The 15,956-nt window shown below is 44.3% G+C and overlaps 1 protein-coding gene across 1 annotated transcript in view; it reads left to right on the top strand.

Annotated features, from left to right (window-relative positions):
* Positions 1 to 15,956, top strand: part of CSPP1 (centrosome and spindle pole associated protein 1) — a 2,775,649-nt gene that overhangs the window by 1,074,270 nt on the left and 1,685,423 nt on the right. Inside the window, exon 10 of the mRNA XM_044066267.1 lies at positions 9,608 to 9,698. Within this exon, the coding sequence (XP_043922202.1) occupies positions 9,608 to 9,698 (91 nt within the window). The remainder of the gene's footprint in view (positions 1 to 9,607; positions 9,699 to 15,956) is intronic.

The raw sequence follows: 15,956 nt of genomic DNA, 5'->3' as shown, positions 1-15,956 counted from the left end.
GGTCAGCCTCAGTAAGAAGCTGAGATCCCTCATAAAATCCTCCAAAGCTAGTTATGAAAACAAAATCGCCACCGATTCTAAAGACCACAACAAAGCATTCTATAGCTTTGTCAAGAATCTCAATGGCAACACTCAGATCTGCTCTGAGTTACAGCACAATGACACTAAATATACAGAACCAACTGATTTTGCCAACATCCTGGCAGATAGGTTCAGTGCTAACTTTACCCACCTCTCACCCCCTAAAGGGCCCATCTTTATACTGGAAGAATGCAAAGTTCCTGTAATCACGGCTGCACAGGTAAAAACCTCACTCTCCAAAGCCAAGAACATAGCATCCATGGGACCTGACAATATCCCAGGCTGCCTTCTACACGAAGTACAGAATATGAACTGGCACCCCACCGAAGTATCATGTTCAGTTATAGCCTCACCTCAGGCTTTGTGCCCATTGAATGGCGCACCGCGACGGTTATCCCACTCCACAAAGGGGGGTCCACAATAGACCCCCGGGAACTACCGCACTATTAGCCTGACGAGCCTGGTCTGCAAGGCCATGGAACGTATCATCATGGAACTCATAAACAACGACAATGGAGAGCTGCAAACTCTGGACCCCACACAGTTCTGGTTTGTAAAATGCTAATCATGTCTCCTAAACATGATAGACTTCTTTGAAGCAGTCACCAAAGCCATAGATGAGGGTAAGGTGGTTCACACAGCCTATCTAGATCTTGTCAAGGCGTTTGACACCATTCCCCACTCTGGAATTATAGATAAACTCACTAAACTAGGTATAAATCCCTATGTCACAAGATGGGTTGCCAACTGACTTACTGACCAAACCCACACTGTGAAAGTAGCAGACTCCATATCAGACTTCAGACCAGTGACAAGTGGAGTACCACAGGATTCAGTCCTGGGTACTCTCCTGTTTGGTATCTGCTTATCTGAAGTACAGGCCAACACAGAAGGTCTTTGGCTAACTAAATTTGCAGATGACTGCAAACTAGGAGCCATAATCGAAACTCCTAACTATGTGGACATCTTACAAAAGGGCCTCACTGAGGTCGATGCCTGGTGTCAAAGCCACGGTCTCAAGCTCAATGCCAAAAAGTGCATCGTCATCCCCTTTGGTAAAAACTCTGTACCCATGAAGTACCACATAGGCGGTAGTCAACTTAACACCGAAAGTGTAATAAGAGACCTTGGGACACAGGTGGACAGTAGTCTGTCCTTTGATAATCACATCGCCACAGTGGTCAGGAAATCTTCCTACGTGGCACACCTTATCACTAAAGGTTTCTCATCCAAAAAAAAAAAAGAGGTCATTGTTCCCCTCTACTCGTCACTCATTAGACCCATTATAGAGTACAACACCCCTTTTGGTGTGCACCTCACAAGACATCTACAACAGCTGGAAAAGGCCGCAAAAATACCTCACAAAGAGGATTACTGGCCTCAAACAGATGCCTTCCGTAGACCGACTCAAAAAACTCCAGCTTTACTCTGTCGCATATCGCCTACTCAGAGGCGATCTCTGCCTAACATACAAAGCTATGTCAAACCCAGAGCTGTTGGACATGCTCCAATTAAAGAAATCCCAATCCCTCCAAGCTACACGCTCTTGGGACCTAAACCTTGTCACCACAATAAACAGAACATGCTGGAGGGATAGATTCCTGTCCCAGAGACTTCCCATACTTTGGAACAGACTACCTATCTATGTCAAACAGAGCTCCTCATTAGCACTCTTCAAGAAAAATCTTGATGATTGGATGGGTAATAGCAAATTCACCCTGGGGATCACTTCTGTGGTTCGGCTTGACAGCAACACAGGAAAATAATTTTCTTGGGTGGCGAAAGCCAGGGTACCTTTTTGGCTAGGTTTGTATAGGCCCTAGGGCCAATAGCCTAGTACCTGCCTATGAGCCTGTGTTATTAAACCTGTTGCTGTATAAAGTTAGTCCTTGAAGACTGGTTGTAGTGGATATAACCGGAATTACATGTTTCTACAGAGCAGTTAAGGATTCACTGTGTGAACACAAAAACAAAATGGCTTGCTAAACTAAGTTTTATGCAGCTTGAAACTCCTGAATACATCAAACATTTCAGTTGCTTACAGATATATATGCAGGAAATCTAAGCTAAAGTCAACATTTTATCTTTCAGTGAGCTAAATGGTTTATGCTCACCCTTTTCAGCACTCTTCAAAAATTAATGCTGGGTGTAGCTTTAGCTACTAAAATTAAATGGTTATATAAAATGTATGATGGTTTGAAATCTCTCCCTGGTATGTAACAGTCTTTTGTAATACACTGAGTTGGAGTAAACCAGATCTGGTATTAGAGACCCTCCTTTTTAGAACTATAATTATCATATGATTTTTTCTGTTAGATTTGGTACTTTTCTTAGAAGCACCTGGATGTGGGTGTACACTTAACTTGTTCCAGTGTATGCTGTGGCATCACACTCCTCTCTAAGATATGTTTAACCTGCAAGCCCAGTCTTTCTTTTCTGTCTCTTCTCTTTTGATCTCTATTCTGACGTTCCTCACAGAAGACTTCCAGTATTTAAAACCTAAAGCAGCTAAGCCAAATCACAGGCTGAGATCCATGTTAGCAGTGACTTTATTGGGAAAGGAACACTGTGTAAAGCATTAAGTGCCAACTGTTCACTGTAGCCATCCAAAGATATGAGAAGCTTCCTGAGTCCCTTGCAAGTCAACAGGTGTTGTCCGCTAAGAATGTCCAGTGCTTGGATGTGTGGGAGCGTCCTTCCTACAGCTGTGCACACTACAGGGGTAGTGTGTACATAACTTTTTTTGGTACTTGCATATTATCACAGCCAGATTCCACACTCACTACCTGATATTGTAATTCCCCAGTTCTAGCAGACAGTATCAGGCTATGTATGTGTCTTAACCATAATCCATTTGAAAATGGCTTCTGTGAATGTTTTTACACAAACTTATTTCATTTCTGGATTTTCACACCCTCAAATATGTTTGCTGTGGTGTAATATTGTTAGAAGACCTTTCTCACCTGTTTTCTTAAAGAATTCCCCTGAAAGGCAAAAACGGCATGGGAAGAATGCTTCAAACTGAAGATACATTGTTAAAGACTGCTGTAATAAACTTAGTTGGTGCAATAAAATGTTGGCAGTGACATGCATGTCATGAATGATGTTCTTCGTGTTTCACTGTTGCAGTCATAAAAAAGTAAACTAGTAAATCCAAAATGCTGGCAAGTGCAGAACAAGCAAAACACGTATTCTTCTCCTGTACTTGGTGAATAATATTACCACTTCCATTAAGCAAGTTTAACTCTCTCTCTTTTTTTTTTTTTTAAACGCAGTGACAATTTTATTGAGTCACTTTTGGAATAAGTGACTGAATAAAATTGTCACTGCGTTTAAAAAAAAAAAAGAGTTTGAATAAAAATCTGCAGTACTTATTTATTGTACACTAGGAGACCAAATTGGACAGATTTTTTTTTTTAATTGATAAACGTTAAAAGAGCATGCACCAAGGTCAGTTTGGAATAGTTCCAGCTAAAATAATAGCTATTGCTTAATGGAAACAGTAATATTATTCACCAAGTACAGGAGAAGAATACGTGTTTTGCTTGTTCTGCACTTGCCAGCATTTTGGATTTACTGTTGCAGTCATCACATTTGGGTTATCCCTGCCAGGGTAGCTCTTGGCTGGCCCGAATACCATAGACTTAGGATTTCTGCGTTGGTTGCTGTTGCTTGAGGACTGACGTCAGGTCATCAGTGGTATAAAGGAAGGCATCGGATGTCATTACATCAGTCTTTCTTGCCGTGGAGCCTGAAGCAGAAGCAGTTCGTATGAGTGCTTCTCGGCCGCTACCTGACTTTCGTTTCCGAATTGAGGTTGAAGTCTTCGAAAGATAAGTACCCCGTTGGGGATTCTTTTTTCTTGCATTAACCGATGTCAGAAAAAGTTAATTGTCTCACCTGTGGAAAGCAAATACCACACTAGGACTTCCATTCTTACTGCATCACTTGTCTAGGTGCAGACCAAGACATCCCTCATTGTCGCTTCTGTGTTCTATTTAACACCAGAACTATCCATCGTTGGGCCCTTATTGTAGCTAGATATTTTTGTTTACAGTCCTCGAATTCTGATATGGCTTTGGTAAGCCATCCGACCGAGGATCTTCTGAAAAAACGTAAAGATAAAGATAGAGACTGACTGCACAGGACCAAACCTTCTGACGACGCTTCCATTAAGCTGGTAGTCAGTCCTCCAGAACTCAGTGAGGCGCTTTCACAGCCCCGGATGCCTGCTTCAGTTAATTTGTAGACTGCTACCGAGACCCTTTCAGAGTCCAGTGTGCCGCAGAACTTTTCTTCATCTAAGGATCTTGCGGTCTTGTCTGGCTTGGATGGGTCCAGAGCCGCTGTGCAGGCACCAGCTTCCGAGGAAGTCCTTTGCAACAGCGAAACCTCTCGGTCTTTGCCTTTCCTCCCTTTCCTGTCATTCCCAGGGTACTGCCCAAAATAAGGCAGGAAAAACCAAGGACCTTTCTCATAGCTGCAAACTGGCCCAGACAGCACTGGTACCCCTTGTCTGTCCCTGCTGCCTGCATGGAATCTTCCTCAGATTCAAAACCACCTAACCCAGAGGGAAGGGAAACTCATGCAACCCCAACTGCAAACACTCAGTTTGGCAGCTTGGCTTATACCCTTGCCCCTGATCAATCTGCCATCCTCAGTAAATAGGTTCTGGTGGTTATTCGAGAGGCCAGACATCCTAGCACCAAAAAGTCTTATGCAGATAAATGGAAAAGGTTTTGCACCTGAATCCAGGCTAAGGGGGCCAACATGTCACAACCCTCCATCCCTCTCATCCTGGATTACTTAGCTGACCTGCTGCACAGTGGTTTCTCATTTTCCTCTATAAAAATTCATGCATCTGCTATTTTTGCTCATTTTTCCCCTGTGCAGCCTTTCTTTTCACACCCTCTGGTTAAACAGTAAACAGTTCCTCAGAGGGTCTAACAACTTGAGGACCCCAGAAGGGCACCAACACCAGCTTGGGACCTTAACTTTGTTTTGGAAGAGCTCACCCTGCCCCCCCCCTCGATCCAGCTTCTTCTGCAGAGCTAAAATTTCTCTCCTGGAAGACAGCATTCCCTCCTGGCCATCACTTCAGCAAGAAGAGTCCCTGAGCTGCAGAGGGAAAGGATTCTGCACTCTCTAGATGTGCACCGACAGCTCAGATACTATCTGTACAGGACTAAACCCTTCAGGAAGTCTGAGAAATTGCTGGTTAACTTTGCTTCAGGGGCAGAAGGCAAAGCCATCTCCAGGCAAACCATTCCAAATGGATAGTTAACTGCATCCATTTCTGCTACAAAGAGCATTGTAAGCCTTCCCCCAATGGGGTCAGGACACACTCCACCAGAGCATCCTCCACCTCTGCAGCTTTCCTCAGAGGAGTCCCCACCAGGGACATCCTGGAGGCTGCCACCTGGACATCTGTTCATACTTTTACCAAGCATTACCACCTGCTTCTCTTCTCTAAATCCAGGGCAGGGTTTGCCTCTGCAGTCTTGCAAGGTATGCTAGCCAGCCCCTAGCTTCCTGGACTGCCTCCACCCATTTTCCTCAGCTTTGGGAATCTACCCAGATGTGATGACTGCAACATGAAGAACATAGTACAGTTGTGTTGACTTAACATAAATGTAGATGTTCGAGTGATTTCACTGTTGCAGTCCTAGTTTCCCTCCCTCTATCCCCTTTCTCTCTTGTTTTATCTTTTTTCTTTGTTGTTCCTTTTTCCTTACAAGGAACATTTTGGTATTTATTTTCCACTGGTGGGGTTCTTCCTCCAGAGCCTGGCCTTTGGGGTCTCCTGACAGGTTAAGGCAAGAAAAACTGATGTAATGGTGTCGGATGCCTTCCTTTATACCACAGACGACATGACGTCAATCCTCAAGCAACAGCAACCGACGCAGAAATACGAAGTTTATGGTATTCGGGCTGACTAAGGGCTACCCTGGCAAGGATAACCCAAATGTGATGACTGCAGCAGTGAATACACTCGAACATCTACATTTATGGTAAGTGTACACAACTCTACTTTATGAATTGAGAACCTGAGACATTTGTCTTTCCTGTGCTGACTGATGTCCTCAGTTGTTTCCCCCAGTAATGTGGCTTTTTACGTGTGACACAGTGAGAAGAGAATTGGGCAAGCCACACTTCATGCACAGGTGCGGACACTTGAGAGGCATGCTTATGATGACATATTTCACCAGGAATTTAATGAACTGATGAGGCAATTGTCCGTACAGAAATATTAAAGTGTGCCTAACTGATGTCAAGGCCTTAAACACTTGCTGGTTCAAACAGCTAGCATCACTGAGCGAGTAAAAGTCATTACGCTCTTACAACAGAGATGTTTGCTGCAGTATCCAGCAGAGTATCGTACAGAAAGACCGAAAAACTATATATATATTTATCAGCCCGAAAGGTGGAAATATGTACTAGGTAGTGTTAGAGTCTCCAAGCCACTGCTGTTAAAAGTCCCTTACTTACAGGGCACTGATGGTAATGTTTGTACAAACAATATGGATTGTTATCTGTATCGCAGTGCCTTGTCTGGGAGAACCTTAAAGACTAATGGATGATAACGCATGTCAAAAAATGTTTTGGTTATGAAGACTATACTTTCCCAATCTGTCTCTATATATTCCGGTGTTAGGTTTGCAGTCAGTGCGAGTCAGATAGGGAAGCTTGTATACAATTAATATGAGAAAGTATTTATAATTGACATGATACAGTCTAATGTGTTTTTATCTTCTTTTAGGTTGTTTTTTTAGTTGTACAGATGTGTATCTCATGTATTGTTTAAATATTATTACAAACAATCAGCAGTTTGGTTCTGAAATGACTACATTATTACAAGGATTCCTCACAGGCTCAATGACCAGCCTTTCTGGTTGGAGAAATTCATGTAGGTTAATTTGCATATTTTGGAATAATAGTGAACTTAAGGAGTCTTGGAGCACATTTCTGCATGTGCGTGTGTATAGTGATATATATACCACCTCTGGTCTTCCCTGAAAAGAGGCTACTAGCCTAGTGGGACTAACCCAGTCATAATGATGATGAGAAGTTTGGAAAATGGGAATGCACTGGACACTGAAGGAGCTTAGTTCAGAAAGGATATCCTGATGGGGAGTTAGAGAATGAAAAAGGTCAGTTTGGCTAAAGAAAAAAATGATAGGAAAAAAATTGAAAAGTTGTCATGCTCCCTTAATTATGAGATATGTTCGGTTTAGACACTAAAAAGGGAGAAAAAGACCTGTACCGACTGGCTAGACAGAGGGACTGAGTTATTAAAGATGTGCAGCAGGTAAGGGTGATAAAGGATAGTGAGAGAAATGTACTCACAAGTGAGGAGAGTGTGTTGAGCAGATGGAAAGAGTACTTTGAGGGGTTGATGAATGAAGAGAATGAGAGGAAGAGAAGGTTGGATGATATGCGGATAGTACTTTGAGGGGTTGATGAATGAAGAGAATGAGAGGAAGAGAAGGTTGGATGATATGCGGATAGTGAATCATAAAGTGCAATGGATTAGCAAGGAGGAAGTATAGCTATGAAGAGGATGAAGAATGGAAAGTCTGTTGGTCCAGATGACATACCTGTGGAAGCATGGAGGTGTTTAGGTGAAATGGCAGTGGGGTTGTTAACTAGATTGTTTAATGAAATGTTGGAAAGTGAGAGGATGCCTGAGAAATGGAGAAAGTGTTTTGGTACCGATTTTTAAGAATAAGGGTGATGTACAGAGCTATAGTAACTACAGAGGGATTAAACTGATCAGTCACATCATGAAGTTATGGGAAAGAGTAGTGGAAGCTAGGTTAAGAAGGGAGGTGATGATTCGTGATCAGCAGTATGGTTTCATGCCAGGAAAGAGCACTACAGATGCGATGTTGATGAGAGTGTTGATGAAGAAGTACAGAGAAGGTCAGAAGGAGTTGCATTGTGTCTTTGTGGATTTAGAGAAAGCATATGACAGGGTGCCTAGAGAGGAGTTATGGTATTGTATGAGGAAGTCAGGAGTGTCAGAGAAGTATGTAAGAGTGGTACAGGATATGTACGAGGGTAGTGTGAGAGCAGTAAGGTCTGCGATGGGAGTGACGGATGCTTTTTAAGGTGGAGGTGGGATTACATCAAGGATCAGCTCTGAGCCCTTTCTTATTTGCAATGGTGATGGACAGGTTGACGGACAAGCTCAGACAGGAGTCCCCGTGGACTGTGATGTTTGCAGATGACATTGTGATCTGTAGTGAGAGTAGGGAACAGATGGTGGAGACCCTGGAGAGGTGGAGATATGCTCTAGAGAGAAGAGGAATGAAGGTCAGCAGGACTAAGACAGAATATATGTGTGTGAATGAGAGGGAGGATAGAGGAATGGTGAGGATGCAGGGAGTAGAGGTGGCAAAGGTGGATGAGTTTAAGTACTTGGGATCAACAGTTCAGAGTAATGGTGAGTGTGGAAGAGAGGTGAAAAAGAGAGTACAGACAGGATGGAGTGGGTGGAAAAGAGTGTCGGGAGTGATTTGTGACAGACTAGTACCAGTAAGAGTGAAAGGAAGATCTACATGAGGGTAGTGAGACCAGATATGTTATATGGGTTGGAGACAGTGGCATTGACAAAAAGGCAGGAGTCAGGGCTTGACGTGGCAGAGTTGAAGATGTTAAGATTTGCACTGGGTGTGACGAGGATGGACAGGATTAGGAATAAGTATATTAGAGGGTCAGCCCAGGTTGGAAGGTTTGGAGACAAAGCCAGAGAGGCAAGATTACTTTGGTTTGGACATGTGCTGAGGAGGGATGCAGAGTATATTGGGAAAAAGATGCTAAGGATGAAGCTGCCAGGTAACAGGAAAAGAGGAAGGCCTAAGATTAGGTTTATGGATGTGGTGAGAGAGGACATGCAGGTGATTGGTGTGACAGAGCAAGATGCAGAGGACAGGAAAAAATGGAAACAGTTGATCTGCTGTGGCGACCCCTAACGAGAGCAGCCGAAAGAACAAGAAGAAGTTAGTTTTGAAAATATAAACAAAGTCTGATTTTATGAAAGAGTGGTTAGTTTTGTAGTCACAAGTAGAGTTGCAAAATCTGTATCCAAAAGTGGATTAAAGTTGGATGAGGAATAAGGATGCTTAGGCTAAATGAAATCTGCATGGATTGGTGGTAAGAAACTTGGGGAAACATGTGCCTTAATATTGTTTAGAATAACTGTTCTGACATATGCACAGAAGAAAATGTACTTTAGTTTCTTGACAAATACTAAGCACATCTTATGAGAACAAATGCATACAAGTTTTGGTTAAAAGTGAAAAGCTTTAATTAGAATATTTGGTCAGCTCATTGCACTGCTGTGCAGCTATACTGAAGCAGAACTAAAAAACAACCATCAAGGTGGGTTGATTTTATTAGAGACGTGCCAGTTTTGTTCTGGTGGTACCATTTACTGCTTTGTTGTGTAAACTTTACAATACATGTGTACCAGTGTCCATTTATTACTATTATTTATTTGTTGGTAACTTCTTTTTTTATTTAGATAGTCCTAAGGTCGAAGGAGCGCATTCTGTGCCTTTTATTGGTGTTAATGCTGGACAGCTGTCAGAGAACTTGCCAAAGGACCAAGCACTGTAAGTTCATGAAATAAGAAGTATAGTTCTCATTTCATTTAAAGTTGTCATACATGTCCACATAGAAGTAACTAAAGATGCATTAGTCAGAAATTTTAAATGTTATTTCATGCTTAAAGCTTTATAATTTAAATTCCGTTTATTTATTTTTGCTGAATGAGCATATGAAAGACTGCAAGTGTGGTGTTTAAACAAGGGCCTACTCTCATCCTGTTAGAGCAAGAAATGCCTGCCATGCAAGGCTTTGTCAAATTCCACTCTGATGGACATCCTGCATGTCTGCAGAACAAACCGCACCAGAATTACATATTCTAAAGACTTAAACATTGCTTGCAATATAAATAGGATCTGCTGGAGAGAGAGGTATGTATCCTAGAGACTGCCTCTTCTCTGGAACAGGCTCCCTATCCATTTGAAGCGGAGTTTCCCCCTAAACCAATTCAAGTGTAACTTGCACAATTGGATGGGAAATAGGAGATTCATCCCTGGTTTGGTACCTTTGTCTCTAATGGACATAGGCTGCCTGTAAATAGTTAATCTCCTAGGCCCCTGTTTGTAAATGTTTCATCTCCCAAGCCCCTGCTTACACAGGGTACCAGAACTTGTCAGAAATTTGGGGACGCATGGCTATGCTTAAAAAGACCTTTGTTGTCGTTAGTCTAGTAAACACCTATGAACCCAAAATCTGCACAAAGCCATAAATAATGGGGGGACAAAGGCCCAAAAATAGGGACAATTTTCAGATATTGCTGTTAACCTTAGAAAGTTGATAGAATAGCAGGTTTTGCATTAGTATGATGTTTTATGAAGGATATGAAGTCTGAAACTCAAATGTATGTCATTGTTTTCTGACTTTAATCCTCAGTGATTTGACAGAAAATCACAGTTTTATCAGAAACCGACCAAAAATATGAGACAAAAATATGGACATTCTGCAGAAATCTAGACAGTTGAGAGGTATGAACAAGGAAGTTGTTTAAAATTTTCTTTTGTAACTGACAGTTCTACAGTGTGAATTTTGTAGGCTCTTCGTCACTGACAATTTGAAATGAAATAGCGGTCTTGCATATGTGACTTTTAATGATATATCTGCAAGGTTTACCTTCAAAATGTGTCTGATTTGTGCGACACTGTAATGTGCAAAAATATCTTTTCAAAAATACGTATTAGTGAAAGTAAAAATGCCAAACCCACAACAGCAAATGGTAGTGTGCATTCTCTGTTGTGAACTCTGCATTTTGAGTGGAGATCGGGAAATGTACCCTTTCCCTCACTGTAGTTTGATCTCGGAGTTTGTATATATAAGTAGCAGGGGGTGTGGGGGTGCAGGGGGTTTGCCCCCCTGCAGAACATTCGTAGGAGAAATCTGGAAGTGAAGGCAGTTTTGCTCGAAGTCGACATTCCTGAGAGTCGACTTTACGTAGCAGGCTCGCACTTCTGAGGATTTGATGTTGCTGTTTCCGACATTTCAAGTTGGTAAGTAAACAGTCACACAAGTGTGTTGCAACATTTTAAAGGTAAACCTATTTGCAACAATACTATATAGCCACCGTTTCACTCCTTAAAATAGGCATTCTGGTCACATAGAAAAGGAGGGGGGAATACTTGAGTGTTACTCCAGAGTTCCACAACTCTTTTATTGGCTAGGATTCTTTCAGTTGTGTGTTCATATTGCATGGTACCAATTTAGAATTTAGTGGCATGTTGCAGAACTGAAGAAAATGGAAATAAAGTTTAATGTATAGATTTCCATTCAGGGAATGACATATTTGTTACTGCTTAAGACAGTTAGGAATGTACTGTTTTCTCCACAGAACAGTTCAGTTGTTTATAGTTACTTAGTAGGCTACTGACCTGTGATTTTCTTAAGATACCTAGCCCTACATTTTCATGTAAATTTTTCCCCTTATATTTTGCATACCAATAATCCAGCGACAGCCCGAATAAGGATGTATTGCAACATTTAAATGTTTACCTATACATGAGGAACAGGGGTGCAAAACTGGGGGTGAATTTGCAGTTCCATTCATCCAAATTACATTTGAATAGAGTAAGAGAAGTAAATTGTTTTATGTGAAGTGGAAGACTGTTCCCTAGAAGTGGTGTTCTGTGTGATGTTAACCGTATGCCTGCAACATATTTTTTGTATTGTGCAGAAGAGATTGAGATATCTTGAGTGGGTGTTTGTGATATAGTTGTATTTGAGAATGGGTAATAAGTCTGATAGAACAGGACATCTTGGCAATCTGGTTGAGAGGTTGCCTCTCATTAGGCTTTATGATACTGAGACGAGGGCAAGTCTCTGAAACAGTCTACATAGTTTATGTTTTAGGCCCCTGATTTTTTAATGAGAAAGCATTGTAGTGATTCCAGTTGTGACAAGTGTTTGGACAGGTATACATAAAAAGGAACATTATATTCAATGATTGGCCTAATAAATGTTGAGTTACAGTGAAAGTTACATCCCTGAATCTATACACACTATATTTAGGTGTGAACTGTGCAATGAAAAAGGATTTCCTTACACCGATGAATGTATGGTAATGAAAAGACAGTTCATTTTGAACACTGGTTTCCATAGCTGTAAATACTGTATCAGTTTTCCAGGTTATGTTGTCAGTGTGATAGTTACAAGGGGAGTCAGCCTGATGAAGGATATGATTATACACTTCTTGGCATTTAGTTTTAGTCTGTGGTTTTGAAATACCTGTATGTTCTGTGGATAACCGACAACTTGTATTCAGTCCTATCAGTACTAACCAGGGAAATGTTCTATGGAGTCAGTACTTTCTGTAATTTCCCTTTCCCATTGAACCATGAGGCATTTTGTCAGTGGGTGTGGGGAGGTAGCTTGCAGCCAGAAAGAACAGCTTTGGATGAACTTATGGGTGATTTCCCCCATCATTCTTTAAAAAATGGACTTCAGTAACTCCCGTTTCTTTAGGTGAGGTCTTCTGATTTCTTTTTTTCCTCTCTGTGTAAATTTTATCCCAAGTATTTGATGTAAAATAAAAAATACATGTGTTGACTATAAGAATTCATCAACAGTCATTTAAATTAGTGCAGCAGTATAAATAAATCAAATGTAAAACCCCATTAAAAAAGTCAAGAGTTCTAAAATTAGAAAAAATGAACTTGTTAGACTCAGTAGACCTTTCTGAAAAGACATGTCAAGAATCTCCTAAAGGAAGCAGTGGCATGGAAATCAGGAAAGGTAGGTTATTTCAAAGAATTGTGGCAAGCTGCACAAAAGTGAGCATCTGAAGTAGGATATTCATTTGTCTGCAACCTGTGGGTTATGGATCCGATATCGGATCCGAACCGGCATGGTTTTCCAGCTATGGATCCAAGCTCTCAGCTCCTCCCCTCACCCATAATGCCCTGCTCTACCCTCATGACCTCAGATCTCGTTTGCCGCGCTGGTGACTGGATTTGCATTCATAGCTCTCAGCTAAGTGGTGATTTATTACCTGTTAAAACAGAAAGTTTTAAGTTTTTTGTGTAATTCTGTGTGAAAGTTTAGGTTTCCCTCCTTGATAGTTTTATTTTGAGTTAAATTAAGTAATTTTTTTTCCCTCCCCTCGCTGTTGCGTAGAGTGTGTGTTGGGCCTGTGTGTCTTTTTGTTTTAAGTTACTTTTAGTAGCTTTGTAGATTATGGCTGATCAGCCTAAATCTATTTTTTCCAAATGCTCCGAGTGTGGCCATAAGCTCTCACCGGCTGATGGCCACACTCGGTGTGTTAAGTGTCTCGGGGTTGAACACCTCACATCTGGTTGTTCCATTTGTGCAGGGTTCAACCCCAGGGCACTGAGGGAGCGGAGGTCCAAGCTTGTCTTGGCGGGTCTTTTACCGCCAGACTCGCCCGCCTCCGCTCCTTCGGGAACAACTGTGGCTACGGTTGTTCCCCTGTGGCACCCCTCCTGCTCCTGGGACTCAACCTCCCGCTTCTGGAGAGGAGAGGGATGCTAGTAAGGACCGGAGGGAGAAGCACCACAAGCGGCGGGCCGAGACCTCTGTTTCGGCCCCGCCAGCCAAGCTGGCTTCTCCCGGCTCCTGTCGGTTCGGTCTCCTCCTTCTCGGCCCGGTCCCCTGTGTGCTTTTCACCGGGTCCTGAGGAGGAGGAGACCCGATCTCCGCCGAGGCTATCGAGGAGGCACTCCAGGCCTACCTCGGTAGCCTCGCCGAGATCTACACATAGCCTTTCTGATGCTGATCTGGACCGGATGATGAGAAGGTTCATCCAGGCCCAGATGCAGATGGGAGTGTCTTGCCTCCCCTCCGGGGAGCTCAACACCCTTTTAAGCCTATTGCTCCTTCTCCGACCCGCTATCCGGGTTCGGAGCAGCTGGAGCCGAGCAGCCGAGCCGGGGTGGGTCGGCGCCGATAGTACTTGGTACCGGATCCGACCCTGCCCTCGAAAGGCCGGACCCGACCTCGGAGCCTGGATCCGAGCCGGATCCGGGGATCAGTGCTCCTTCGGCGCCGTCTGTGTCGGAGCGTACTGTCCTTCGGATCCGGCGCCGCGCCGGCTCCGTCCACCTCGGATCCGAGGGGAGCCGATTGTCGGATCCTTTGGTCGAGGTCGGCTCCGCTTCGGCTTTTGATGTAGTGGAGAGGGCTCTGTTGTGGGTCTCCGGACCCCCGGCACTTGTTCCGGCTCTGTCCCGCGCTCCCTCTGCACTGGGCCAGGCTTCCACCATCCGGCCCCTGGGACAGCCCGCTTCTGTGCCCCAAGTTGCTCCTATGGAGCAAATTGCTGCTGCGAGGACTCCTCTGACAGCCCCTAGAGGAGGTCCCTCGCAAGCATACGTGCAAAAGGAGGCACATTGACTCCCGAGTCTCTCACAGAAGACACGGACTTGGAGGAAGGGGAAGGCACACCACGGACACCCACCGAGGATGTCTCCTTTGGAGACAACAAGGAAATGCACCGTATAAGGGGGGGTGGTCTGCCCCCAAGTCTTCCTCGGACGAGTCCGTGTTCTTGGAGGCATTTGAAACGGGCCCGTCTACCTCTTGGGTGTCCCCCTGCACCCCCTGGTGGACCTTATTACCACCAGGGCGTGGAAGGAACCGGACACCGTGGAGCCAATTCCCAAAAGACCGGATAGGATCCTTAGTCCGCCATCCGACCGGGCCCATTGGAGTAAGGGGCCTCCGGTAGATGCCATGTTGACGGCGGCCACAAAGAGGGAACTGGCTCAGGAGAGTCCCTCAGTCCACCCACCGAGCAAGGAGTCTCGGATGATGGACCGCTTGGGGAAGCGGATGTTCAGTTCGGCGACCTTCTCGGTAAGGGCGCTGAACTATTTGGCACATGTCATTAGGATGCAGCGAGATCTTATTAAGGAATACGCTGCATCCCCCCCTGAGTCCATTTCGGAGGAGGACAGAGTTCTGCACTCCACCCGTATGGCCACTCTTAGGTCAGTTACAAATACTTCTATGCGGCTACTCTCCCATGCAACGGAAGGCGCCGCTAGAGCTGTGGGGACAGGACTGGTCACTAGACGTCAGGCCTGGCTCCACTGCGATTTTTCTGAGCCCTTCAAAGCGCTTGAACGCCCCTTTGATGGTTCTGCTCTGTTTGGCAAGACCGTCATGACGTTGACCCAGAGCGAAAAGGACGGGAAGACGCTGTCTGCCGTCGGAATCCGCTTCTCTGCACCCCAGAGGCCCTATTCTAGGAACCAAAAGGGTCAGAAGAAGATGTGGTTCCGAAGTCGCAGCAGTCCCAGCCTGCTCCGGACAACCAGTCCTTCCGTGGCAGAGGAGGACAGGGAGGACGCCGCCCTAGAGGCAGAGGGGCTCCCAGAAACTTTGGGTCCAGGGAACCTTTCTCTGAACGGCCCGCGCAGCAACCCTGAGGGGTTGCCCGACTGCTCTACTCTGGAGGCCGTCGGGGACGTTCGGGGCACCTAGCGGCATGGGAGTCCATAACATCGGACCGCTGGGTTCTCCAAATCATATCCAGGGGATATCGCATTCCTTTCCTTCACCTTCCAAAGTTGAAGTCCCTCCCAGACGTCCCACCCGGTCAACGGGAGGCCGCTTTGGCAGAAATTGGCCATCTGCTAAAGAAAAGAGCCATCCAGCCCGTTCCCCAGACCAGATCGGATCAGGGTTCTACTCCAGATTCTTTTAGTGCCAAAAAGACGGGGAACTAAGACCAATCCTAGACCTCTCTCTCTTGAATCTGGCAGTCCCCAAAGAAAAATTCGAATGGTCACTCTGCAATCTATTCTCCCCTTCTGGGA

The sequence above is a fragment of the Protopterus annectens genome, chromosome 3.part1, assembly GCF_019279795.1.
Source record: "Protopterus annectens isolate FY-2018-M chromosome 3.part1, PAN1.0, whole genome shotgun sequence".
Taxonomy (NCBI): domain Eukaryota; kingdom Metazoa; phylum Chordata; order Ceratodontiformes; family Protopteridae; genus Protopterus; species Protopterus annectens.
This window is presented reverse-complemented; position numbering and strand designations above follow the sequence as displayed.